Source organism: Fringilla coelebs (genome assembly GCF_963513975.1).
Source record: "Fringilla coelebs genome assembly, chromosome: 2".
Lineage (NCBI taxonomy): Eukaryota > Metazoa > Chordata > Aves > Passeriformes > Fringillidae > Fringilla > Fringilla coelebs.
Window position 1 is genome coordinate 112849615 of NC_140029.1, and position 27538 is coordinate 112877152.

The 27538-nt window shown below is 39.7% G+C and overlaps 1 protein-coding gene across 2 annotated transcripts in view; it reads left to right on the forward strand.

The window, feature by feature from the left end:
* The first annotated feature begins 2751 nt into the window (after positions 1–2751).
* Positions 2752–27538, forward strand: part of GABRR3 (gamma-aminobutyric acid type A receptor subunit rho3) — a 30227-nt gene continuing 5440 nt past the window's right edge. The window contains exons 1-7 of one of the 2 annotated variants that reach the window (XM_084224012.1): positions 2752–3038; positions 10717–10829; positions 18947–19014; positions 20329–20552; positions 22689–22771; positions 23368–23508; positions 26139–26291. In XM_084224012.1, coding sequence (XP_084080138.1) covers positions 2911–3038; positions 10717–10829; positions 18947–19014; positions 20329–20552; positions 22689–22771; positions 23368–23508; positions 26139–26291 — 910 coding nt within the window. In that variant the 5' untranslated portion in view covers positions 2752–2910. Of the gene's footprint in view, positions 3039–10716; positions 10830–18946; positions 19015–20328; positions 20553–22688; positions 22772–23367; positions 23509–26138; positions 26292–27538 lie in introns of those variants that run through there. The other variant, XR_014616868.1, reaches the window with a different exon arrangement.

Here is a 27538-nt window from a genome sequence, read left to right on the forward strand (position 1 = left end):
CCAGCATTAAGAAACCCTTTGCTGTGGGTTTGCCCTCATTGATATTTATCCCCATCAGTGGAAGTGTTTTTGATTCCCCTCTGCAGGAGAGGCACCCCTCCATATGTATGGGCTGGACTGTTCCTGGAAATGTGCCACAGGACAGAGGGGTAGTGCTTAGATTTTCAGTGTGCTCAGGCAAGGCCTCCCAAGGTGTATTTATGACATTAGATGGGTGAAGGTGGTGGGATATGTCAGTGCATGCAGCCCTTTCTCCTTTTATTTATTTAGTTAGTTAGTTTGTTGAATTAAAGCTGATTTTAGCAGGGATAGTCAAAGGAACATTCAGCGTGTTGCAGAAATCCCCCATGGAGCAGTCTTTTCAACAGCACAGCTTAGTGGTAAAGTTGCTGCTACAGCCAGGAGTAATAAAGCAGCAGGGTGCTGATAGCTCGATGAAAACAGCTCTAATTTCCTGTGTCTCTGTTAAAAACTCCCCTCTCCTGGGGGGAGGGACATCCATGTGCAGCTTGGCCAGGGACATGCCAGTCTTTCTGCAAAGCCACATCTCTGGAGCAGCAGCACTTCTAAGCGCTCCCTTTTCCAGCTGGAAAATAAATCCACAAAGCACTTTTTACTTATTTATTTGTAATGGACTCCTTTGAATTCCTTGAGGTCGGCACACAAAATCATCATGTTTCTACATTAGCATGACATGATGTAACCACAGGTACCCTACAGAGCTCTTGGTGGATAAACCTCAGCACTCAGAACATTCTCTCTCCCCATTCCTAAGTGTCTCCTGCTTAGTGGGGATAACAGCCAGTGGTTTCAGCTAGGGATTATATTAACATCCAAAACACAGCTTTCTCTACAGTATCTGGAACAATAGGAACTAGAATTAGCAGGGAAGACAGGATATAAATGTTGTGTTCTTTTATAGCTGAGGAAAGTAGTTGGAAATGAGTTAACTCTGGTGGATGTCCAGGTAGCCAGACGTGCAGAAATGTGGTAACGTATTTATCACACAGCCTGCAGTGTCATTTGCTTTTTATATCATTTGCTGCTACTCTTGGGCCTGTGCTTGGGTGGGGAAAGAGCAGGATCCAAAGGCTCTTGAATTTTTTCTTACATGTAATTTAATCAGTGGACTAATACTTGTATATATGTAGGCTGGGTGACACTAGGGAACTTGACCAGACTGGCTCAGGAACTTGTATTTATCTCCCCCTGGAATAAATTCTCATTAGAGTCATTGTCTTATTTTCCTTTTCCTACCCAAATGATAGTGCAAATTAATGGAACCTGTTACATGTTTTATTAACTGCAGCTCAGGTTTACCATATCTGGAAATTCCACCCTGAGAATAACAGCAGAAGCACTCTCTGACTGTCCCTGGGCCAAGCTGCAAATGGTCCTCCCTATATTTGCTGAACAGGAAAGGATTAAACTACAAAACAGCTGAATGACGTGGATAGTAGGGCTGGGAGCCTTTGATCTTAGACCCAGTTCAATCTAACAGTGGGAATTACCTGTCCATTGGTAACCTCCACCTGGAAATCACCCATACCTGAGAATTATTTCTTGGCCCAGGTGAAGTTAGTTGGAAATATCAGGGAGCTTCTCAGGAGGCAGATGCCCACATGACAGGGTTTTTGTCCCAGAGTGTGTAGGTGCTCAAAGTCTCTGCAGACACAGCATTGGGCTTGGTTTTATTCCTGGGTTTGTCTTACTTAGGAAGAAGCCTCCTACTAGGAGACCCAAATTACTCCTTCAGCTGCTAGACAGCGGTGGGATATTCCATCTCCTGATCTTTCAGTTTCAAATCTCTGATTTTTAGATAAAGAAAAAGAAATGTATGCTGTCACTTTTAAAAACAACTGAACTTGCTGATGGCTTGAAGAGGATAAATTTGACTGTGTCACCTAAGAAAATGTGTCCCAAATATTGTCCAGTTTTAAGCCCCTAAGAAATCTTACCATCATTTCTAGCTGCCATGTACAAGTTACTGCTTAAGTAACTTTTTGTTAATAAAATGTTTTGCAATTCACCCTTTTGTTGAGCAGGTAGGGCAGGCTAAGTGAAATAAAGATAAAATTAGGGTTGGTGGAAGGATACTGGATCTTAGACATGCACATACCTTGTAAATGTAGGGTGAATGAAATAGCTGCAGAGCTTAGTAAAATGAAGAAGAAAAAAGAGAGGTGGGGAAATTATATTATCTGGTATTGGGAAATATCAAAACAGGAGTTCATTTTTAGTTTGGGCTTGTACTGTGATATTGTTCTGTTCAGAAGGAAGTGTGTGTGTACTGACAAAATGCTGGCAGTTGACAGAGCCAGAATTGGTTAATGGCTGGGAAGACAGGGCAATGTAGCCAGTTAACAAAAGGGCTTGATCTGTGCAGAAGATGATTTTGAGCCGATACACACATATATAGAAAGCAAGATTAATTTAGAGACCTTTGTCATTAAGGCAGATTTTTGTATGGTTTTGTGTGGGATTTAAGGGGGATTAAATGTTTGACATCACTTTGCCTGCACAGGCTATGTTGAAGAGGTTAGTGAGCGGGTGATGGAGAATTTAAAACCGCGCCTTTGCTGAAAGAGAGTCAGCGATGGATCAGAGGAAAGCAGCCTGGCCAAGGAAACTGCCCTACCTACCACAGTGCTGAAAACAAGGTGCTTCTGGTTGGACAGCAGATGCTGCTGCAGGGATGTAGAGCTGAGGAAATATTTATGATTTGCCAAAATACGAGGGGAACTCGGCAAGGACATCAGAACTGGGATGCCCCAGTCTTCTCTCTTCAGGAATGCCTTGCTTCATGTGCATCTTTTGTCTGCTATGCTGTTTCTAAAGGGTAAAAACACTAACAAATAAGAAGTCAGCAAGGTGGATTGGGTGATCAGGTGCATTTCTGTTTTGGAAGAGATGGTCCTGGTCATGAAACTTCTGTTCCTCACCTGCCTATGGCCAACAGCAGTGCTACACAGTTCTCACAGTCAGCATCACCGTCTTCATCGCCGGCAACAAATGTCATTCTCAAGAAAACATAACAGGTAAGAAATAGACTTTATCTGTCTCTGTTCAACTGGTAGACTTCATGCTGTCAGCCACCTTTCAGCACACCCCTTTCGTTCACTGTCCTGTTTTTCCAGTTTCTGGGTTTATAGTTTGCATAGTATTGATAGGATGTTCCCAAAGCAGAAATAGTGAAGTATTAATTAATTTTTCATAACCAGACCTTTCACATTGTGATTTTATGAATGTCTCATAAATATGCAGTTATGTACCCACTCACACCCACACACAGCTCTTTTACCTGGTGTGATACAAGGCTACCATATTATTGTTATGTTCCAAGTATTCTTGCCCTCTAACTCCCATCACAAGAAGCAGAAATGCCTTCCAAAGTCCTATGCCAGTGTTACAAAGTGACTTCCATTACCTAAACAGCAGAGTAGCTACACTATAAAGCCACAGAAGACTTTTTTATGGCACTAAATGAGGTGAATTGCACCTTATTTGTAGTGATGACGGAGTGCATTCCCTTTCTGGAATATATTTAATGCTTTTAGACCTTGAAGATTGTCTTTGTTCTTGGCCTTTCAATCAAGTAGCTGGTTGAAAATGAATAATGATTGAGAGGTTTTTACCTGTATATTTCTGGGCAAAGTATCAGTGCTTTTCCCCGGGAAGGCAGCTCACATCTGCCATGTGAAGTCTCTCAACCTGTTTCTAGATTAATCTAATACTGTGTGAACAGACCAGTGGCTGCCAGTGATAATCCAAGAAAAATTTCTCTTTCTTGGGAGCTCATAGTTTATTTGTACAATATCACATTTGGAAGAAAAGTAACATAACTGGACTCCTCTGATGTGTTTAAGCTGGTTTTTTTCCCCTCCAATTGCATGCTTTACAGCAGGTGTATAGCTGTTAGCATCCTGTATCACTTCTCATGCAATCATCCAGCAGTGAAATATCTCTGGAGATCTCCAAGTCTTGATAAAATCCTGTTTAGCAATGCAAGGTAAGAGATGACACAACAGAGGTGCCCAGAGGTGCTGTGTCACTCAAGACTTCTGGGTTTCTGTTCAAAGTTATGGGTCCAAGTTTGGTGCAAGCCAATTCTTTTCTTCATGAAAAGAATGGGTATTCCGCAGACTGTTTCAAACAGTCTGAGTGCTGGTGCACAATTATTTGTAATAACAAAGGAAAATAAACAGAACTAGCCCCAGTATCAACAGAAGATTTCATCTGGTGCTTTGCCAGTCTCAGGAAGCAGAGAATCAAATGGAAGCAGAATAAAATACCTTGTTTGTGGTAGTGGCAAGGGAGGTCTATTTTAAGCTCAGATGCTACACTTTTGTCTGTGGTAAGAGGGGAGCATATGCTGCTGTTGTTTGCATTTATCCTGTTCTGCCTTAGCTGAAAGCAGTTGCTCCATCGTTGACATAAAAAATCACAAAGGAGGAGGGGAGCCTGGGTGGTAGGAGACAGGAAATTTTGTGGCATCCTGATGACAATCCTCCTGCAACACCAGTGTTAGCACAGTGTCCTCTGCATCATCACACATCTTTACTGGCACATGCAAATGAATCCACATGACAATCCTCTGAGACAGGCAGAAGTGTGTTATCAAAAAGGAAGAAGAGGGACAAGGAGGAATCCATCTGCTGCTGCCTGGTGTGTCAGTTTTCTTTGTACAAGGCAACCTTTGGCATCCCACATCCTCGTTTCCAAGGTCCTGGTGATTTTGAACTGGGAAGAAGACTGCAAAATCTGAGCCACAGAGGATCCCAAAGCTTAACAGCAGCAAATCAGCTTTTCTCTGCAAAGGATCCAAATGTGTTTAATTTCTCTTTGTTTCATTCTCTGCTTTTGTTCTAAAGGCTGCATTATCCTCCACTACATTGCATCCGGGTCTGACTTTCCACCAGCATATTTTTCTTTCTGGGGAACAATCTTTCAGCCAGCACTAGAGTTATTAGGGACACAGCTGACAGATGGCCTTGGTTAAATGGGTGGCCTTTTAAAAAGAATCCCATGTGAAAATGTTACTTAACCTACAAGTTCCACTGTTTTAATAGAGTAACCCAATTCTCCCCCGAAAGCTGTTTGTCTGCATTCTCCTGTAAAGAAGATTTTAAAGCATTAACCAAAAGTACATGAGAAAGCGATTATTCTCATAGTCCATTTCCTACAGCAAAGGACAAAACATTTGATTGTCAAAATATTAGTTTTTTTCTTAGCACATATTGCTGATGTTACTGAACAATTAGAAATGCATTTTCTAATTGTATAAAATGTATATGAGAGAGAACTGTGCAATCTTGATTATTTCATTTATCTGGGCTTCAAGGCTTAATGAATGTATTTAAACATTTAAGAAGTCACTCTGCTGGATTACCCCACAGACTCCCCTTGGAAGAAGATTTCTGTAACTTCCACCTTTTGGATAACTTTGATTTAGTAGTAGCCAGAGTATCTTGGGGACACAACACTGAAAAGAAACTTATGGCCATGACATCCAGCATATTCTTTTCACAAAAGGCACTTTAATAGTATTCTTCTAAACTTACCTGGTTTAATTCTGAATATGAAAGGATGGTAGGGGAAAAAGCCCTTTCTCTAGTTTCCTACAAGAACTTTTACCATATTTTTAGCAGAGCTCTAAAACAGCCAAGCAGGATCTTTCCTGAGATCCCTGTACTATACTGAGTTTATAACAAGGGCTTGCAAGCACAACCTTGGATGAATAAGGACAGGGCATATAAGATATTTCCCCGTAATATTCACAGCTGTACTAAGTCACCAAATTTCCTCCAGCAACATCCTGTATTGGATGTGATTTCTGTTAGATTTAGTGCTATTCAGTGGATTTCTTTTCCGCGAACTTGTGTGATTTCTCCTTGAACCAGCATCAACTTTGGATAGCCTGGTAAGTTAAAGACAACCAGATGGGGCACAGAGCACTCATGCCATTGGTTTATGGAGCTACACTGATGACATTAAGTGATTAAATGCTTTAACCAAAAATTATCTAAGTACCCTTGAGCAGACCTTTAGCCTTTCATTCGCTAATGGTTTTCAAGGCTAGGTAGGAGCAGCTAAATTTGTCTTTAAAAGCCTGACACATCTTTGTCCATTGTTAATTCATTCTGAATTAGCTGCTTTGGTTTTATAGGCAGTGACTAACTGCTCTTTGAGATTTCTGGCAAATGCCAAGGTCCATGCAATAGTATTCAGCCAAAAAGTTAGTGCTCCCAATCATTTAATATAGAAGTACCAACAAGAGTGAATTCTCTGTGTGATCTGAAACAGTTCAAGTGCTTTTTATGACCTCTGTTGGAATGTAATTACAGATTGCCATTTAATTTACATAATATAAGCCCTTGCCTGAAATGCAGCTGTGGGAAGCACAGCTATGAGTGGAAGCAGTAGTTTCTTGAGCATGTGCCTCACTGAGACAAATAACTTTTTATCATTGCCCAGATCTACACCAATACCAGGGTTCTCTTTGTAACTGCTACTGCAGCTAGGTAAAGAGACATTTCCTGTCCTTAGGTGCATCTGTCTTCTCATGGTTTCACAAAACCATTTGCTAGTGGTTTCACAAAAATTTGTTCACCAAAAGGGCTGTCAAGTCCTGGAACAGGCTGTCCATGGAAGGGATTGGTTCACCCACCATTCCTAGAGGTGTTTAAAAGATGTGTAGATGTGGCACTTAGGGACCTGGTTTAGCAGTGAACTTGGCAAGGCTTGGTTAATGGCTGCACTCAATGATCTTGAAGGTCTTTTCCAACCTAAATGGCTCTGGGATTGTGTGTGGGCTTTTCCTCTCAAGCACAGGCTGACATCTGCCATACCATGAACATGCAGGATCCATGGCTGTATTCAGATCCCTAGACCATGGTGTGCTGCTGAAAGCTGCACAATCAAGAGGCCACTGAAATATAATCTGGTTTTTTGCTGTGCTTCTGTTGATGCCTTTTTCTGGTCTCAGAAAACTGAGAGTCAGACATGGTTAAGGCATAAGGGGTTTTACCTCAGGATTTAATAAGGATCCTTATGGTGCACCATTTCACCAAGGTGGGATGCACCACAATGCACACACACAATAGATTGTGTCTACAATTTATAGACCTTACAAATTAGCATATCTAACGAGGATGTCCCAATGGGAGGCCTGAAGGAATGGTGTGATATTCCCTCATCTGAGGAATTTCCCCTGGATGGACCAAATCTCTAGTTTACAGGGTATGTTCTAGAGGAGGCCTTGGTTTCTCAAGATAGCATTGGGCATTCCTGCCTCCCTTTATGAGGCCTTTAGGATGTTTGGTCTCCTGGCCTAACAAAATACTAGGGCTGTGCTAAGTTAACAGACTTAACTACAAGCATGCATGCTAAGAATACTGAGGATATATAAAAGGTGTATAAAAGAAAAGACAAAAAATCATCTTGGCGTCATTTCTTTCATTTTAGAGACTAACAAGGCTCTACTTTGTCTAATCTCTATATTACCCACAGTACTGGTTTACACAACCAGCTGATCCACAGGCTATTACACAGATGATAACTATAATTACAGCTTTTATAAATGTTTCTTTTATCCAGGCACAGTTTGGTAACCATGAGGTGAGGGTGTGGTAGATATGGTCAAATTTCAAGGTGTCATTCCTGGAAGCTACTTCATGTAAAATTTGAGTCTCTTTCCAAATTTCATCCACATCCTTCTTAAGTCTCCTGCTTTGGTCTACATAAGATCAAATAAGAAAAGGAGAGCTATCCTGTTGTGCATAACTGTACAGGACAGACTGTCAACTTCCTCCTGTAAGGCTGAAATTGCATCTGCAGTATGCTGCTCAATATGTTCAATGACAGCTGAGATGTTTACAATTGCTCTCTACAGTTCAACCACTGTGTAAGAGGGAAGGAGAGCTCTCACTATATTATGGAAAAGTGTGGGACGCTCAGTGAGGGGATTAAGAGATCTTTTCTTCTTCCCATTTGGTTTTTCAAGATGATCAAATACTGTTATATTGGGTCCCACAGGCCCAAGGGCACAAGCCTGATCTTTATTCCCAGGCAGGATTTTCCAGGCCTTATCATCACATATCCAATACAACCCTGTCTCAAATGGTAAAGCAGTCTCCACCCTATCAGTTTCATCTTTGCCTCAACTTTTGGGCTGATTATTTCTCTGAAATTGGTTTTATGACAATATGAAGGAAGATTGGCCTTTCCTGTGGCATTTACAACCACAGAGGGAACTGTATAATTCCCACCTTCTATCAGGCTGCTCAGGGGTATAGGGGGCAGAAGGGTACTATGAATTGGTTCCCACCTTTCAGTATGTTTCTCTTCCATTAAAATGCCAGTCAATGGCCAATGACCACCCCCATCTAGAGGTGGTAACTGGGTAGAGATCCAGCAATTGTTCTTATTAAGAGCTTTGGTCATATTTTGGACTGCAGTCCTGTGCAAATCATGGGGTGAACCCTGAATCATGGTTACCAGTTGGGCAGACAACAGACATGTATAAAACAGTTTAAACCACATCCTCCTGTTTTTTACCAGTCTCTGTCTTCCTAATGGTTTTGGGAGCAGGACCTTCCTTCACTCTGGAGTAGTGGATCCACAGTCCTTTGCCAGCAATCTTGACCACAGTGAGGGTGGTCAGTAAAACTTGGAACGGTCCCTTTCACTTGGCTTGCAAGGAGTCACTGTCCCACCACTTGGTATGGACCCAATCTCTGGGCTGGAACGGATGAACAGGTGTGTCCAATCCTATTGCTTGGGTAACATAACCAATCTCTTTTTGATGACCTCTTCAATGTATGATAGCTACTTCCATAGGCTTCCAAATACTTGCAGGAGTGTAAGAATCTGTTCAGCATGCTTAAGCTCATTACCTTGAGCAGTTAGCAGGCCATGTTCCTTCCAAATAGCTTTGTGGTTTAAAATCCCATAAGATCTCTTCCCTGTGGCTTAGTAAGTGGAGAATTCCTGCCCTGGTAGCTTATGTTTTGCCTTTCTTGTCTAGGGAAAGTCTTCCTCAGTCACAGACTTGCTTCTAGTGAGAAGTTGTAATAGATGAATCAGTTCCAGCCTGCTTCTTCCAGTGAAATCCTCGGAGCATCAAACAGGCATTTTCCTTGGCACATCAGATGACAAATAACCTCATGCTTCCCAACTGTATTAGCTGTGCCATGGCATTCTGAACTTAATTCATCATTTTCTCCTCTCCTGGATCCTAGGCAACAGAATTTCCTCATGTAGAACATTGCAGCTGTTCAGTTCTGCTGCCCATTCTACCCTGATGCAGGCTTGATCTGTAGTGATTTTAATTCTCTGAAGCGTGGGTGTGCATTTCACCATCCACATGATTTTCATACTCAGAAAACTAAAGTCTGTATTTGAAATGCCTCATGGACCGTCTGATTGACCTGGTAATTTGATTCAAACAGCACTGCCAGAGACATTCAAGAATACTAAGGTAAATGAATTTGTTCAAGCCCAGCAATTCTGAGTAGTCCAGCAGCCACCTCATCATTCCTGTAATGTAGAAGTAATTTCTTGGGCTTCTTTATTAAGAAAAAAGTGAGAGGGAGGACAAAAATAAGTAGAGGCATACACCTTATCCTAAGGTATTCCATACCTTGCCTTAAGCAGTGTTTGACTACAAGGCCAATCTTAAGAATACATTTCTATCATTCAGTCAAAAGTAATTATTAGAGTTGCTTGCAGCAAAGTCCCAGAGAATCACAGAAGGCATGAAAGAAATTGTGTCTAGGGAGAGTCCTTTGCCTGTGGCAAAGCAGCTATATTCAAGTCATTCCTGCAAGTAAATGTCTGACCTATTATGAAATAGCCTGAGTGAAAGGAATCTCAAAACCTGCCCAAGCAATACGTTCCCATGTTTCATTGTTCTCACCATGAGAACACTTCTGTGAGAAAGGTGTTCATAATGTGTACAGTAGAACATAAAATCATGAGATCATCTCATTCCAACCCCCCTGCCATGGGCAGGGACACTTTCCACTAGACCATGTTTCTCAAAACCCCATCCAGCCTGGCCTTGAACACTTCCAGGGATGGGCATGCACATCCAGCTTCCCTGGGCAACCTGTGCCTCACCACCCTCACAGAAAAGAATTTCTTCCTGATATCAAATCTAAGCCTACTCTCTTTCCACTTAAAGCCAGTCCCCCTGCAAGTCCCTAGATCCAGGATCATCCTTTCTCAGTTCTTCTAAAAAAAAATAATTGACTCATTTGAGCTCCTAGGAAAAAGACCACATTTATAAAAAAAGGAATCATTGTCTCTGTAGTATGGATAATGCATGAAGTGGTTAAGCCATGGATATGTGGTGTTATTTCCAAGTTTGATTTGCAAGTGTTTATGTGAATAATAATTTTAAACAGCTCTATTCTCTTGTATAATGATAGCTACAATCTCTGAGGAGAACAGCAGAGGATCTAGTAGTTCTTCCTGGGACTTGTTATAAATAATTGGTGTTCTTCATGGACCTGGGCACCCTCATACCTCATTTCCCAACCCTTTCTAATATATCTTTCTCCAGCTTTATTAGCACCGTTGTTACCCTTAACATTCCAGATTCAGCTGTCCAGTACTCCCAGGTCTCTATTTCATTTGACTAGCACTATGAATGTCAGGGCAGCAGAAATAAATTAAGTTTCTCACTTTAAAAAAAAATTTTATTTTTAAACATAGCAAACGAGAAATTAAAATGAGGAAACTTGACAGCACGAAGGTCCGACCACTCAAATCTGAGCAGCTTCTTCACATAGAGGACCATGACTTTGCACTGAGACCTGGATTTGGAGGTAAGCATGCCTGCACTGGGCTGGGTAAGAGTTTATCCTCTCTCTGGAAGTTTACTTCAACTTTGTCATTTCAAATGGAATGGCAGACTTAATGGCAGCACACCTCAGTTGTACTTCAGGAAAGAAATATAGAAGTAGTCAAAGACAAGGGGCTTCTCTGTGTTTAGTGTATCAATAGGAGAAACTGCTCAAGTTGTCTGCTTTATAGAACTAAGTAAAAAATAGTATTAGAATAAGGTTTTTTGAGAACAGTGATTAAGGTATCCCTGTATACTGGACAGTCTAGTAGCAATTAGCAAATTACTTAGTCATCAGATTTGTTTTGAGAGATTGAAATGATCCATCAGTTCCTAAATCCGTCGGCTGTGTACAAAATTAAAAAACAAAAACAAAAGCAAAACCAAAAACAACTACCCACAGGCCTTCGGGTTATTATGATATTGTTTCTGCCTTGTTGGGCACTATGATGATTATTTGTTCATTTAACTAAATTGCATCTGGATCAAGGGAGTATTCAATGGGATGTTCACAGTTTGGATTCAATTTTGACTCTCCTTCATGGAAGGGAAAATGAGAAAGCTGCCCCACTAATAAGCTTTGTCTGAGCCTTTGCGTCACCACTTCCCTTTTCATGATTCATGAAAATTAAACTGAACTCCTTTGGATTATGAGGCCAAAATGAAATATATGAGGACCAATAATCACTTGTGTTGACAAACACAGATTTGGGAGGTAAGCTGAGGTCTGGGGAGCTGCTCTTGTTGACACCAGCTACTGGGATCTGGGGCCTGCTGATCATGCCAAGAGGGAGAATGGGTAAGGAAAGCATCTTTGGATGCACTGGGAGAATGGGAAAGGGTTTCTTGTTACCATAGAAATGATGTCTTGTCAGACAGCAAAAACCTTGCCTGGTTTTGAACAATAGTTGAGATACAGTCTGTTTCTTGGCAACAGAAATTCAGATTTCCTCTTGCCTAATACGTGTCTTCTCTAATATCTGTTAATCTGGACATCTTTCTGTTAATACCTCACAAGGAATTTAAATTTTTGAGAGTGTCACCTCAGAAAGAAGGTAGCATATCTATGAAAGCAGACAGTGGTTTGGGATGTCCTTTATCATGGGACCATGCCAGAAAAGAGTGTTGATGATGTACATAAAAACAGCTTTGAGAACATACCCTGTGATCTGGCAGATTTTCCATGGGCAGTGAGGATTTTTCACACCCAGGCTTTTTCTCCTTGTCCTTTTTTTGTAGATGGCTCGTCACAGAGCCCATTCAGTTCCTCTTGAAGCCAGCTGTAGTTTTTCCACTGACTTCACTGCACAGGTCTCTCACTCATCACATTGCCCTGGCTGTGATTTCAGCTGTACTCCTGTCTTTCAGAAATAGCTTTCAGCTGGAGAGTGCCTCAGCTCTGCTTCTCCTCTGTCACCCACATGCCATAGTGGCATGGGAAGCACCTTTTTCTTCACACACTTCGAAATTTTCAGAACTCTCTTAAGATGTGGAATGTGAATCTCTCTTAGACTAAAACAGATCCACTGGCATTTTTACAGCACAATGTGAAAACAGTCCCAGTGAAATTAGTGTCAATCCCAAATTTATACTCCAGAGTTCCTGTTGATTGATTTCAGTGGTGTTGCAGTACTAAGGAGCAGTTGGGCATTCATAAGGCAGTGGCAGAGATTTAACACACAATTGTGACCTCATCAGACAGATTTCTCTACAGAAACATGACTCTGAATAACCTCCTCAGGATTATTTTATGACAGCAGACATGGAGTGTGGGTTTCTCTGAAGAATAGTGATAATTGTGCAGCAGGAGGAAACTTACCCAGAGGAGAGGGAGAAATTGGAGATATCATTGCTACAGTCATTGCCACTGCAGTTACAACATAACCCTGAACTGCACTGAGACTTACAGCACTGTGGCTTTGTGCACTTAACCACAGGTGAAATGTTAGGTTAGTTTTCATCAAATTTAATGAAGCATCTCTATGACTCATGACTGTGACTCATGATGGGCTTGTATCTGTCACGTGCCACATCGCATGATTTATTCAGCTCAGCACAATGCATCAGTTTACGACAATTAAAAAAACAGATCAGGAAGGCTGGATGAAAACCAAGTATTTATTCTTTACCTTTTTTATTTAAAAAAGTATTTCTTCTTTACCTTTAGAAGAGGGACAGGCTTTTCCCCTTCTCCTATACCCAATTGTGATTTTCTTGGTATGTCAGGGAGTTGGAATGACAGATTTTGTTAATCTGGCTCCACTGTGCCCCTTTGCCTGAGAAGGTCAATCACCCTTTGCACCAGTTTAGGAGAAAAGGTAACAAGAAAATTCATCCTGTTGCAGATTCCTCAGCTCAGGGAACTCTTAAATCTAAGTCTACCTTGCTTGATTTCATTTAGCCCCACACATTCAATGTAAATGAGCAGACCACAGGACCCAGAATTTTTAGTGCCTACAGTTAAGTTGTACAAAGGAAAAACAGAGGGAGCACATGCTGAATTTGATTTGTCAACTGAGCAAGCATGCACAGGGAAAGACGTGGGGGAAATAAATGTAGAACTGTTGGACACTGATGCTACCGGCTGCAGTGTTACTGGAAATAATTGTGGAGGTAAGATATCTATTTTTTGAACAAATGAACACAACTCTGCTGCCATTTATATGAGTGTACTTTGGCATTCTTCTGTTGATTGCAGTGCCATTGCAGCTGCACAATCAGAATTTGACTCTCTGACTGTACATTTTAAAATTTAGTCCTGACATTGTCTGTTTAGTAGCAGATTAGATATCAAAGCCAGAGAAACATAGAGCATTGAGACGAAGCAAACCCAGCAACTGCTGGCAAGCCGATCCTACTCTTTAAAAATGTTACTTTGCAGTTCATTATACAGTGAGTATAAGTGAGGCAAACCAACAATTCAGTGCACCCAAACTTTAAAAATCTAAACTTGACATTGTTGCATTGTATTTACTCCCTAAGCCAGGCTCTTGAGTTGTTGATGGAAGCTGGTGGTGTTTTTTTCCTTTCCTAAATTTTTTGTTGTGGTTGATGTTTGATTGTTGCCTTCTGTGTAATGTCATGGTCCTGTATGGTTTGGAAGTGAGAAGGCAGCTTAACTGGGAGTGGAGAAAAAATCAGAAATGAAAATATGCTGCCAGAACTTCTTGGAATGATTATCCCCAAGTTTTAAAACTCAGCAAGAAAGGGTGAACACAGACAATGAATGAGATTCCTCATCATATCCTGACTTTTAATAGCTCAGATCTGAGTGCCACAATGCAGGCTGCTATAGCAGCCAAAATTCCATGTTGAGAGAGGCCTTAGAGCAAATCCTTAGAAATGCTTTAAATCTACTTTTTCCCCCCCTATTATACATCTATTTATCTATATAATTTTACTTTATGAACTATCTTATTTCAAAGTACTGGTTGAAGTAACAGATGCATGCGTGTATATATGTATATTTATTGTTTTTATATATATATATATTGTTTTTTCTTTTACATTGTGTCTTAAGGACCTGTAGTTTCCTGCACTACAAGTGTGTTAAAGTTTTAAAATTGATGATCTCTTATTTTTCAACCAATACAGAAGATAATAACATAAGCAAGTATTAGAAATGATGAAAATAATTTAGCAGCATTTAGCTGGCCAAGAGGTAGCAGTCTTAAGTGAAAATTTGCATCTCAATCTGCAATCAAACATAATCTTCATTCTGAATTTTCAGAGGATCAGAAATCCCATTATATCACTCCCCCTTTATGTTTCCTCCCTCTTCAAAATGAATTAGTAACATTTACATTCATATGAAGGTAAAGTGGGGGGGGGAAGGAAAGAAAATATGGCCCAGTGTATGTTGCAATTCCAACAGCTCTTTGCCACCAAGATCTTTTCTTTTTTGCACCACAGCTCTCCCTGAAAGATGAAAAATGTCTTCCCCCTGTGGTGAAGACTCGCATGTGGAAAGCGGAATGGCTTTTTATTATCTCTTCCTGGAATGAATAGCTGGGGGTCCAGGAGAGGGGGGGAGGGGAAATATATTGATTATTTGAAAGACCAGTAATAGTCTTCCACTGGATTTTTTCTTTCACATTGCTATTATCTTCAATTCCAAGAACTGGTTACTGCTAATACCAGACCACCTTTGTTTCTTACATAAATAAGAAATAAATACATTAGTAACAAGAAGAAAATACTGTTGCCTGTAATTCTCCTGTTCCTGTCATTGCCAGAAGAAATTTAAAAAATCCACAAAGCTTCACGTCCCTTGAGCTTGTTTGCATTTCTATCCAGTTTTCTTCCTCTTTTTTAGAACAAAGTCCACCTACAGATCTTAATTCTCCCCTGGTCTCTATCTCCTACTGGCAGATTTTTCTAGACCTTCCTTTTTTCCCCAGCATATACTCTTACAAAGCCAACTGGGTTCAGTTGTTTCTAAATTCAATATTTATCCCATAGATCTTCAGGTGCAATCTGTTGTGTGCCCAAAGGTCTGGCTATTATAAAAATAAAATAGCATTCACTAAACCAGTCATTATTACTGTGGAAATTGATCCTAAAAATGCTAAAAGGATAGCCTTTTTACATAATATCCCTTCTAGAAAGGGTATTACAGAATTTGCCTGATGTATTATCTATTAATAAAGTTCCATGCTCATCAAGGAATTCTTTTGTTATGCTTAAACCTTTAAAATAAGACTGGAAATGGCTTGCATGAAGTTAAACCTGTCTGAAAACAATGCTTTTTTTTTTTCTGCTGTGAAAACAATGCTTTTTTTTTTCTGCTGAGTAGTAATTATCCTGAAAATCTGTGGAGCCTCCATTGTGAAAATCACTAATCCCTCTAAAATAATGATTTGTAGTGACCCTCCAGAAGCAACTGAAGCTGCTCAATTTAATAACAAAATCCTCTCTACCATCCCCAGTTTTGTCAAACTGGGAAATAAAAACCACAGCTTTGCTCTGGTTGCTTTTTTTTAAAGGGAATTTGATGCTGTTGTCTGATGGTCAGCCAGAGATTGAAATTCTCAATCTAGCAGGGAGAAAGCTGTGGTGCAGACACAGAGGTAGATGAATTGCTTTCCTATTTTGGCTGGTTTAGGAACCATTTCAAATCTTACTGTAATTATGTTTTTTTATAAAAACATCCTCTTGTGACAAAACAAATCCAAGGGATGAAGAAATTACAGTTCCTAGCAGCCTGTTCCCAATAGCTAATTATCCTTCTTTCTAGTGGAGGTGATTTTTAATCACACACACAAAAGTTCCCAAAAACCATGAAGGATTAGACCAGATTGAGGCCAATAGGTATCTTGTTGGGTGTGTTAGTGACAACGATATAGAGGTGCTCCAGATGAGAAAATTGAACAGCACAGTGATCAGGGTTGCATATCTGTGCAGTCTTTACTGTCTTTATTATCTACTTATATTTGTTGCCAAAGTAAAGTCAGAATAGGAAGGAAATATTTGCAGCTGCTCTGATCTGTTAGTACTGGGTCAGGGTTGGGGTAGGGGATGTGCTTTTGTAATTCTCTGTGGTGAATGCTAGACTGGACAGTGTTTCCTCACTAAGCATCATGAGTAAGGTCTTTGTCTTTCTTCAGACAGAGAAGAGGAATCTCTTCTCAAGCAGTCTGTTTCACACTTCTTGCATTTCTGCCTAATTAGGAACAAATTTAATTGTAACAGTTCCCTTTTAATTCAATTCACTTTAGAATTGTTCGCTGTATTTCTCCTGGCCATAGGTTTTGATTTCTTTTATGCTATTCATTGTCACCACCAGCATATTTTTATAGTAGTTCCCAGTGCAGTACAGGCTGTCCTTTCAAAGAATCAGGTGTCTCTGTGTGTATTTATAGATAAGGGGCACTTTGGTTTGTGTGCGTGCAACCAACATAACCATACGCTGCCACTGATTTCTAGTTCTGTGATCAGTTCCTTTGTATCTGCTCAGAGGAGCTGAATTGTTGATGGAAATTCTGCCCATGCTGGAATAATGTTTGGGTAAGAAATTGTCTGTTATTTTGAAATTCCAAAAAATACTAGAACTGCTATCATCACACTTGGAGCAGCAGTCACTAAGAAAAGCCTTTTCCTCACTACACATGACACATGGCTTAGAAAGTCAGATGTCTGATTCTGGGGTATGATTTGTGCTTAGCTCCTTGATGCCTGAAGAATGTTGATGGGAGATATTTAACTTTATTTGCTTTAGATTTGTCCTTGACTCAGGAACTGAGTCCTTGACATTGAGAGCTGCTTTTGACATTGAGAGCTGCTCCCCCTCTCCTCCTGTTCCACCCACATAATTCAGTATAAATTGTTGTTTGCATTTAAATGATGTGTGAACGCCTTTTGTGAATGATGCTCACATCAGGTATGAATTCCACAATGACTTCTACTTTGGCTAAACCTGTTTATAGTTTACAAGATTTCAGTGGAATACAGAAAAGATGATTCAGATTACAACCAGGCACTTTTGTACCAGTGCTTGGTACAAGCTGGTATTTAGTGTAAATAAACTATTTTGGTGTTGTGATCAAGACAAAGCAAGAAGTGGGCAAAACTAGTTTAGGAGAGGTATAAAAAATTCCATTGTTTTGTATGAAGGAGTCTGGCTGAATATATTTATTGATACTTTTGTGCATCAGCCTCTGGAGCAGCTGTCTTTTCCTGTCTCTATTCTCCAGAAGAAGCAGCATTTTTCCAAGTGCTGCCTGGTGTTTTACTAACAAAGTTTCCTCTCTCGAGTCCCAAATCTTATTTTGGGCTTTGTCCAAGAGGCTGAGGGAGACATTCCTCTCAGAGAGAGACATGATTTCTGAGCCAAAGAGCCCAGCTCTTGTCAGTGCCTAAATACTTTCTGTTGTCCCCTGCTAACTCTGAGCACATCTCATCTTGCTTTCCCATGCACAATGCATCTTCATCTGTTCTGTGCAGGGACAGACTACCCATTAAAAAAAGACAAGTAAAATCAAGAGATTACAGAGCCAGATTTAAAAATACCTCTAAAATAGTTCAAGATCTTTACTGGTAAGAACTGGAGGCAGCTGTGTAATCCTCGAAGGCTGCTATTTTAAGGATAATTCCAAAAAGGGACACAATATTGTGGCTGGTTATCACAAGAGTGATGTTCCTGTACTATTTTGGCTTGACAGGGCTTAAAGGAAAAGACAAGAGAAAGACAAGTTAGAAAAGCTATTGCTGTTCAGACTTCCCTGTATTCATGTTTTTAACTGGTTATTTGAAATGTGTACTTTAAAAATATTTTAGCTGGCTATTTTTGACAAAAGTGTTTGGAATGCCATGTACAATAATTACTACTGATTTTCATGCCAAAATCAGAATATTCTTGGGGTGGTGGTGTGTATATGCATAATCCTCTCTTACTCCCCTGTCAGAAATTGATTCATCAATTAGTGGGATGACATAACCCACTAGAACTAGATCCTTCATTCTTGATATTTCACACTGAAAAGAGTGAAAATCATTTCATATTTGGCTGTAATTTTTAATTGATTTGGAGTAACTTCATCCTAAAAGTGCACTCAGTAAATATACAACACAGTGACAGAACATGATTAGCATGTGTACAGCTTTTCCTTTGTGAGGTAGTGAGCAAGCAATGCTTTTTCATGAACATCTATGCCAAACCTTAAACAACTCAGTAACTAAAGATAAAGTAACTAAAGAGTCATAATAAGTATGTTTTTTGTGAATAAGCATTGGAAGTGATAAGAAAGCTTTGCAATCTTTGATGTATTCCATGTATTTACTCAGCTTTTTCCCATGGTGGTTCTGAATTGCACTCCAAGGGGGTTATTAGCTGTTGTATCACAAGGACACTGCCACTGCTGGCCAAATGGCTGTACCAAAAACGACTGGTCTGCCTGCAAAAAGAGCACTGAAGATCTTGTGCTTATTTTCACAACTGCTTAGCGAGGTTTTACTTTGTTGCCTTTTATCATTCAGTGTTTTAAGGTGGAGAGATTGCAGTAAATTCTGGGATGGAATACTCTCTGTATCCTGCTGGTGTTGCAGTCTTCCCTTTAAAAATATGTATTTTTGCTCCTTGTGCCTCTTTCTGTTCCCATGCAGGGTCGCCAATACCAGTGGGCATTGATGTGCAGGTGGAGAGCATTGACAGCATATCTGAAGTTGACATGGTGAGCAGAACTGAAATAAAGGGTTTCAGTAAAAAAACAGGGGGTTCAGAAACATCCAGATAGATGATACAGTATAATGTAGTTACAGAAGGCAGACTCTAAAAAGCACATCCTTGCCTTGAGGCATGCATTTAAACTAGTAAGTGTTCAATTTCTCCCTGGGACAGAGGAACAGCTCAGAGCAAGCAGTGCTCTGGTTTGAATGCTCCATTGCATGATGAGGCTTCATGTCCTTTGCTTCTTTTGCCTATGCAAATCTGAGTATTCCATAATTGTGGCATGGATGGAGCTGTGATCATAACAAATGGAAAGAGAAACATCAGTTCCAGAAATGGTCCTGGGGAGGAGACACTGCAATTAGGGCCTGTGGTACTGGAATGCAGGCTGTTCATTCTTCAGTCCAAATTGTCACTAATATTGTCAGTATGAGCTCCTGCACTCCTTTACAAACCTACTCGAGTCATAAAATCATATTACAGGGCCATAAAATCATATTACAGGGGAAGATCTAACTCTCTTCACAGTATTCTTACCAGAAGCAATTGTTCTACTGAGATAAATGGTGTCTGCCTAATAATGCAAAATTTATATAGGTGAACACAGAGCAGTCAGGCTGTGCAGAAGCTCACGCTGGCTTTGCAGCATCCTCTCCATCTATTCCCACATGTGTATTAGCAGTCGTGATGTTTCTCTAAATAGGATCATAAAATATCTGTAATACCATTTTATATTAAAAGAATAGTATAGTTATTGTAATTGTTGTAAAATCTAACTGCTTACTCTTATGATATTCATTGAATTGTTTCTTTTTGATGCATTAAATTAGTAAATGTATTAATTCAGCCCCTGTACAATATTTGTACAAAATGAACAGATTTGTGGATTTTAAAAATTGACCTAGTGCTCATGAAGAACTCCAATTAATCCCTTTGTAAAGGAGCCTTAAAGGAACCATAGCCCATTCTTGGAGAAGGTTGTGAAGATTGTCAGAGGAAACATTTTTTTCCATTTACCCTTGTCTGGTTTTAAAGCTTCTTTATCACTGCACACCTGGCCCAATCCAGAAGACCACTGAAATACGCAGAAGTTTTATCTAAGGATAAAGGAAGTCTTAGCCTCAGACACCAGGGACAGGACAAAATCTCATCAATATTCAAATTCAAACTCACTGAGTGCTGCTTGGTTCCTCTTATTAAGGATCTTTCAGATAATGTGCAGAGAAGAATTTGATCTTTGCATATGTAATTTGTAGTGTTTTCTATCGCACATGACTAAAAACAAGTATTGTCTCCTTTTATTTTTACTAAAACAAAGGACTTCACAATGACTTTGTATCTCAGACACTACTGGAAGGATGAGAGGCTCTCATTCCGTAGCAACAAAAACAAAAGTATGACTTTCGATGGACGGCTGATAAAAAAGATCTGGGTGCCTGATGTGTTTTTTGTGCACTCCAAAAGATCTTTCATCCATGATACAACTGTGGAAAACATCATGCTCCGAGTGTACCCTGATGGCAATGTCCTCTTCAGTCTGAGGTGAGGAAATACCCTTCCCTAAGAACATGCATGGCTGCAATTGTCATGTGTTGGCTGTAATTGAAATGCCTGGAAATATTTGCAAATAATTATAAGATTGTCATACTGGGCTGGCATTAATCCCCTGGCAGCACATCATGGGAAACTGGTGTGCCAGTGGGAAAATAAATTGAGGATTGAAAATGTATTTTTTCTATCATTCAGATATTGTTTCCTGTCAAGGAAGTTAACAAGTGTTAATTCCTTGCCAGTGGCTGTAGCATTATTGCTACTGAGTACAGTAAAGCTCAAAATTATTAAGAAAGAAAAAACCATAGTTTTGGTTGTTTTATTCTTTTTCCTGAGTCTTTTGAAACTGTCTCAGCTATTTTTCACCCTGGCTTACCAGTTAACATGCCAGTGATACAAACCTGGGCTCTAGATAGGCACAGGGAGCAGATTTTTGCTGCTAATACCACCAGTGTTGTGGGACTAAAAGGAACTGGAAAGTGAAACAGCAATTCCAGAACTGGAATAGCAAGGTCATTAATGTGTCTCCCTTCCCTCTGTATGTTACTGCTTTGCTTTATGAAGGAGATTTGGATGATGTGGCAGAAATAGTTTTAATGGAGCAATTTTCCCTCTAGGGTAAGGGATCTGAGGCCTGTGCATTGCAGAAATTCAGTTTGGCACTAATTACTTTTGAGAACAGAAGTGATATTTCATCCAATCTAGACAGTTTGAAGATTTATGGAAGCATTTGAGGTTGTGGCCGTGTAATAATTGTTGCAACAATTAATGAATTTATCTTCTCTGTCATGAGGACATGTAGAAATCCTCACAACAACTGTACACCACTTAAAAATAGTGTATGTTCAAGAGTCACACTGACAGTAAGGAACAATGAGGTGAAGTGTGCTTTTTATTGCTGTATTCATTTCCATAATTCTTGAGAAGGAGGGATCAGAGGAACTATACCCCTCCACTAAAGCTTATATGAGTGATTCTACAAGAGAGAAGCAGGAATTGTTCCTTAGATATGCCTTAAAACACCCTTTCTTGTATTGCCAGTTTTATATGTAGTAAGTAAATTAAATTCAAAATACTTACATGCAATAAATCTGCCTATTTCACAGTTTTTCTTTAGTGCCTGGCATCCAGGATTTTATTGAAGCAAAGTGAAACCACAATCCAGATCTGTTGCTAAAACAGATAAAAAGACTTGCTAAAAAGACTTTCTTTTCCTCTTGTTCCCCATGTCCTTTAGCCAATAGCTGAAGGATGGAAACAACATCCATAATTGGAAGTCATATGCATGTCCCACTCTTAGGATCTCATTTCAAGCCAGTAAAGTCTTATATTTGTAAAAAATCAGCTACAGTGTGGTTACTGAGCACAGGTTTTCAAAGGGCACTTGTATAACCCTCACTGAAATTCCTGTGGGCTTCCATTTGAGCAAAACTGAAAAATTGAACTTAACCATCAAATGATATGCAAGCTGTGACAGGAAAGGGAAATTTGGCAATATTTACCATGTTTAATTTTCTGCCCCTAGCAAGTTCATTTTTTTTTGTTCTTTATTAAATACAAAGGGGTATTTGTCCTCTCAACCTTTGTGAAAGAGCAGGTGGAATGTGAAATAGGCTTTGCCTAGATTTCCTTAAGCTTTTTACGATATAAAGCATTTCATTTAAGAGGAGAGTAAGCTTCCAGAAATTGCAGCTAATCTCTTTTTACAATTAAATATTACAATCATTCTAGCTGGGAAAACATCCCTTGGAATAATATTTTCTCTAATCTGTAATATTATCTACTTCAGTCTATGAGAAATCAAGTCAAGAAATGTGAACTCTCTTTGTTAATCTTTGTAATTGTAAACCCTCAAACTGAAATGTGTGAAAAGCTAATGAAGGATCAGGCCAAATATAGGGCTTAAAAATCAAAGATAATGTATTTAATAATAAAGACTATGTAGATTTTAAAAAAGATGATCTCTCACTGATTTAACTTTATTTCACCATCCTGAGGCTATTTTAGAAGCATCTAAAAGGGGAGAAAACCTCAATTATTAGGATTCTAAACAGCAGATTGGTACTGTGTGCACAGCTAAGTGTGAAATTATTCATTTTATTTCTGTTTTTCTCTTCTTTTCTGCAGAATAACAGTTTCTGCTATGTGCTTCATGGATTTCAGTAGGTTTCCTCTGGACACACAGAACTGTTCTTTAGAACTGGAAAGCTGTGAGTTTAATTCCTAATTGTTCTTCACATGTGCATTCTTCCCCGCACTCCATCTTGTGCATAATACCTCTTTCACTTTGATGCGTCACCCGAACCCTTCAGCATGTACATATTGGACTGTAAGCAACTTGGGATCTTTCCAGTCCTCAGTGAGCATTGAGAAGGTGGAAAAACCATGATGCACCCTGCTTTATTCCCACTGGCTATTTATTCCAAGGCTTAAATCTAAAAAACTGTCAAAAAGCATAAGGGTTTTTTGTCTGAGAAAAAAGATGTGCAGATGAAAAGTAAAATAAAATGTCAATATTTGACTTGTTGGAAAAATGAAAATGGGTGCTTGTGATACTGTGAAACATCTGCTTTTTCACCCCTGCCTCAGTTGTAAGCTGCTGGCAGGGCACAGGGCTGAGCTGCACTTGGAACAAGATGGAACATGCTCTTGGAAAACTTTTTCCATGCCAGCTGACAAACTGGTGTGAAAAAATGTCTCTTTGGGGTTTTCCCAGATTGCTTGAGTGGCCTTGTCTCTGTAAGAAAGGAAAGAGGAAGTGATTAACTTTAGTAACTTTATAACTTCAGTTTCTGCTCTCTCACAGATGCATACAATGAAGATGATCTGATGTTGTACTGGAAACATGGCAACAAGTCCCTGAGCACAGATGAGCACATCTCCCTTTCCCAGTTCTTCATTGAGGAATTCAGTGCCTCCAGTGGACTTGCTTTTTACAGCAGTACTGGTATAGTAAGCCCCTCTCCTCAAAAGAGAGAAGCACAGGATAAAATCATGCAGAATGTCTTTCACATTCAATTATTTGCTAATAAATTACAGTGGCCGCTGAGAGATCAGTTAAAATGAGGTCTTGTCAGTCTGGGGCCATGGTTCTCTTTGCACTACCAATATAAAACTTTATTTTAGGGAAAAAAGGCCATAATAATACTTGTAACTTCATATCTGGCACTAAGAAGCTGAAAAAAAAGCACAATCACCAAAAGTGTGCTGTTCTGAGTTCTTGCAAAATCATGGTGCTTCTCTGAAAGGCACTGGAGTATTGAATTTACAGGAATCTTTATGTCCTGGCTATATAGAAAAGCTTGAAAATGGAAATCCTAAAGGATCAGATACTAGAAAGCAAACAAGAAGAATTCCAGTGTGTTTTATTGACTAAAATATCCTCACTTTTGGAGCTGTGTAACACCAGTAAAAGTCTGCTAACTTGAGGATTTTCATATGAGACTATTTATTAGGTCTAATTCTGTTCAGGTCTAATTCATTATTTGCTTAATTTTCCTTGTTTATACATGAAGTTGCAGGAAAAAAAATCCCTTTATGTCAGTGCAACATAATTTAAATTCAGGTTGATCTGCTCCAGACAGTTTTTTATTTCTCCCTGTAGATCTTGCTCTATACTTTCTGGCAAACTGCACAAGGCTTTAGGTGTTCATTGTTTGATTTCATGCAGGGTGAGGGTTTGTTTTCCTTGTATTTTACATGAAGTTATAAATGTTGAAACACTTCTCTATGAAAGCAGTCTAACCATAGGTTTTTAACCAAAGAAAACAGCAATCTTGCTATTGTACTTTAAAGACTGAGTCAATTCATTTCAGTTTGTTTATTGCCCTTTATATCAAAACAGATGAATAAAAGAGAAATTACTCCATTTAATATGATGAAGTGCACAAGTCTTTGGAAAAAGCCTTTAAAAAAAGCAGCAGATGTATTCATTTAGTGTATTTTATTTACAGGTTATTTTCTTTTTGTTTTCAAAAAAGGGCCATCCAGATTTGTGGTGGCTGCTACTGAATGCAGAAATCTCAGTTTAAAATATGATGCAGCTTAAGTAGTGAGGAATTCACAGCTTGATAGGGTTCTTCACCCTTATCTCCTGCTCCTGTGTGAGCTAAGAACAGAGCTCCATCTTTCAAGAGCCACTGTCATGTGGATACCCTGCTATGATAACTGTGCCTTGCTGAGAGCTGCATCAAATTTGTCCTTGTTGCCAGAAGGAGACTGGGATATTTTCCACCAGCTGGGTCCCAGGAGCTCAGCTGGCTTCTTTCTGCCTTGCTATTCTCATTAAAAAACACTCAAGGCAAGCAAATAGAGCCTTGTGCTCAGCAAGGCACCCTCACAATGGCCCTGCACTCAGGGCTTTGCAGCACCCTCACAGAATCTTTGACTTTGCAGATTGTAACTTTACACTTAACATGCAGAGGTCCTGATGGTGAGCTTATTCAGCAGCATAAAGGTGAAAGCAAAGACTTTTTTTAAGTCCTAGGACCACTGGGAAGTACCTGAATAATGCTTGTAGCCTGTATGGTAATCAGAATGCTGTCCTTTGTGGGCTTACACTTGTCTTTGGCTTTGAGGTTTTGTTTTGTTCAGGAGGTTCCACTTTGTCTTGGTTTTTTGTTTCTTGTTGGAAGCAAATTTACCCTCCAAGTAAATGATAGTGGAGAACAAACAGCACCACTCTAATGAGAGTCATCATTCCCACAAAGCAGCTTTCTGCATTTCAGATTCTGCATATCATTTCCCGTGATTCTCAGTGAACAACACCTGTGGTGTTTAGGCTTTTGGAGTTCCCAGACCACCAGAGGAGCAAATTTAAATCCATTTTAGAGACAGTAATCTTTAAAGTAAAAAACCTCCATAACTGAAAACACGATAGAACATTTAATATTATTTGGGGTTCATTTTGATATGTTCTTCTGTATAGAGTCACTCGTGATGGCAGGACTGCTCCAGCACAAGCTCACAGATGCCTCTGTCTGTCCTGGACAGGCAGATGCTGTGCAGCCACCCACTTCTGCCTTTTTACCTCCCTGAAACCTGGTTTCCCTGCCGTGGCAGGAGGTACAGCACGGATGCAGTGCTGCACAGGCACAGCACGCCCCAAATTCACTAGATGGCACCCTGTCCTCTAAAGTGAGTGCTGGGCCGGCAGGCAGGCAGCTCCCACCAAAAAAAAAAAAAAAAAAAAACAAAATTAAAAACCCAAAAAAAAAGGAAGGAAGGGCTGCTTCTTGTCAGGTAGTTCAGAGAAGGCAGGGTGTTGGCATCACTGGACAATTGTATCCTGTCTGTATTCTCCTGGCAGTTTCACTTCAAGTCTATTTGATTTTTTTCAATTTCCCAACCTCAGTTATAACAGTGTTTTAGACATGCTCTCATAAATAAGGGAGGATGGATAATTTGTAAAAGCACTGTGTAAAAGTAAGGTGCTGGCAAGATTTCTGAGGCATTTACTGCTCCTTCTGTGGATACACCACTCCTGTCAGAAAGAGGGGCCAGCAAAAAGAGATCACAAATAACACAGCTCTCTTCTCTTCTCCCCCAACCTGTTCCTCTCCCTTTTTTCCCCAATAGGTTGGTACAACCGACTTTTTATCAACTTTGCACTCCGCAGACATATTTTCTTTTTTGTGCTGCAATCCTATTTCCCAGCCATGCTGATGGTGATGCTGTCTTGGGTTTCCTTTTGGATTGATAGAAGAGCTGTTCCTGCCAGGGTGTCATTAGGTAAATCTTTGCTGTATATTCTTTGGGAGGTATAGAATCAAGAGGGGAGGGTTTAGAGTTACCTTAGCTTATATACACAGGACATGAGCAAAAATACCAAATAATTGCCTGAACAACACTGTTATTACCTCTGTTGTCATTACCTGTAGTCACTCTCTACATTTGGAAAGGGGATGTTTGCTCAGACTGGCTTTGCTATTTTTGGAAACAGCCCACACACCACAAAAGCAAAAAGGGATGATTCTGCAGATTTCCTGATAGAATTTTACTTACTTGCAAAACCTGGGTTTTCCTTCCCTCTTCCCAGCAAAGTGACAGGTAGGAACAGGCAGTCAGATCCCTCCCCAAATCCATGGATCATTTGGTGTAGCCCAATCTATGGAAAAAACTCTGCAGCTCTTCTTTTTCTCAAGAAGCATTCACTATCTTCCTACCAACTTGGAAACAATTGCCTTTGTGGCAAAGCCTTTCAGTGTGGGACACCTTAGAAATGTTTGCTTGATGTAAGACACACAATCTTCTGTGTAAGCCAAAAAGTAAATTGTGAACACCTCACCTCAGGAGAAGAGGACCTTTTTTATAGAAGTTTAGGTTTTTTTCCTCACTGGTGTATCATTGGATGCCACTCCAAGGCTGTGTTTGTTGTGAATATAATGTTGATGGCTTTGGAGTGAGTACATTTTTTTCAAAAATTAGGATCCCTGAAGATCTGATGGGAATTTGTTAAGATATCTAATGCAACCATAATGCACCTGAGTCCTGCAACTGTCAGGTTAAAGTAAAGAAGCTCCTGTTCTTTCTTCTCACTGATGCTGGTCCCAGAAGCCAACTGTATAAGCCCCTGTGGCAAATCATAAGAAGCCATATTTCTTAGACAAAAGAAAAAGCCCTCATTTTTCTCTGTAACAATATCAATCTAGAAAAAAATAAGACTGTAGCCACTTGGATCCCTTTCTATTGGCACAGTCTAAAGCTATTAATACATGAGCTACAAATCTCTTTGTTAATCTGTAAACAAATTATGGTACCTCCTACTGACTTTTATTAATGCTATTTAGAAGAAATTTTACTTCATCTTTAAAAATTACTTTTTAATTCTCAATCGGCAATTTTGAATGTTGTCAAGATGGTTTTGCTGATCATGTTTTTTCTGTATGGATTTCTGCAGAAGGTTATGCATCAGGGGTTCCATGAATAAAGCACATTTCATTAGCATAATCATACATAATTTATAGGAAACCTTAACA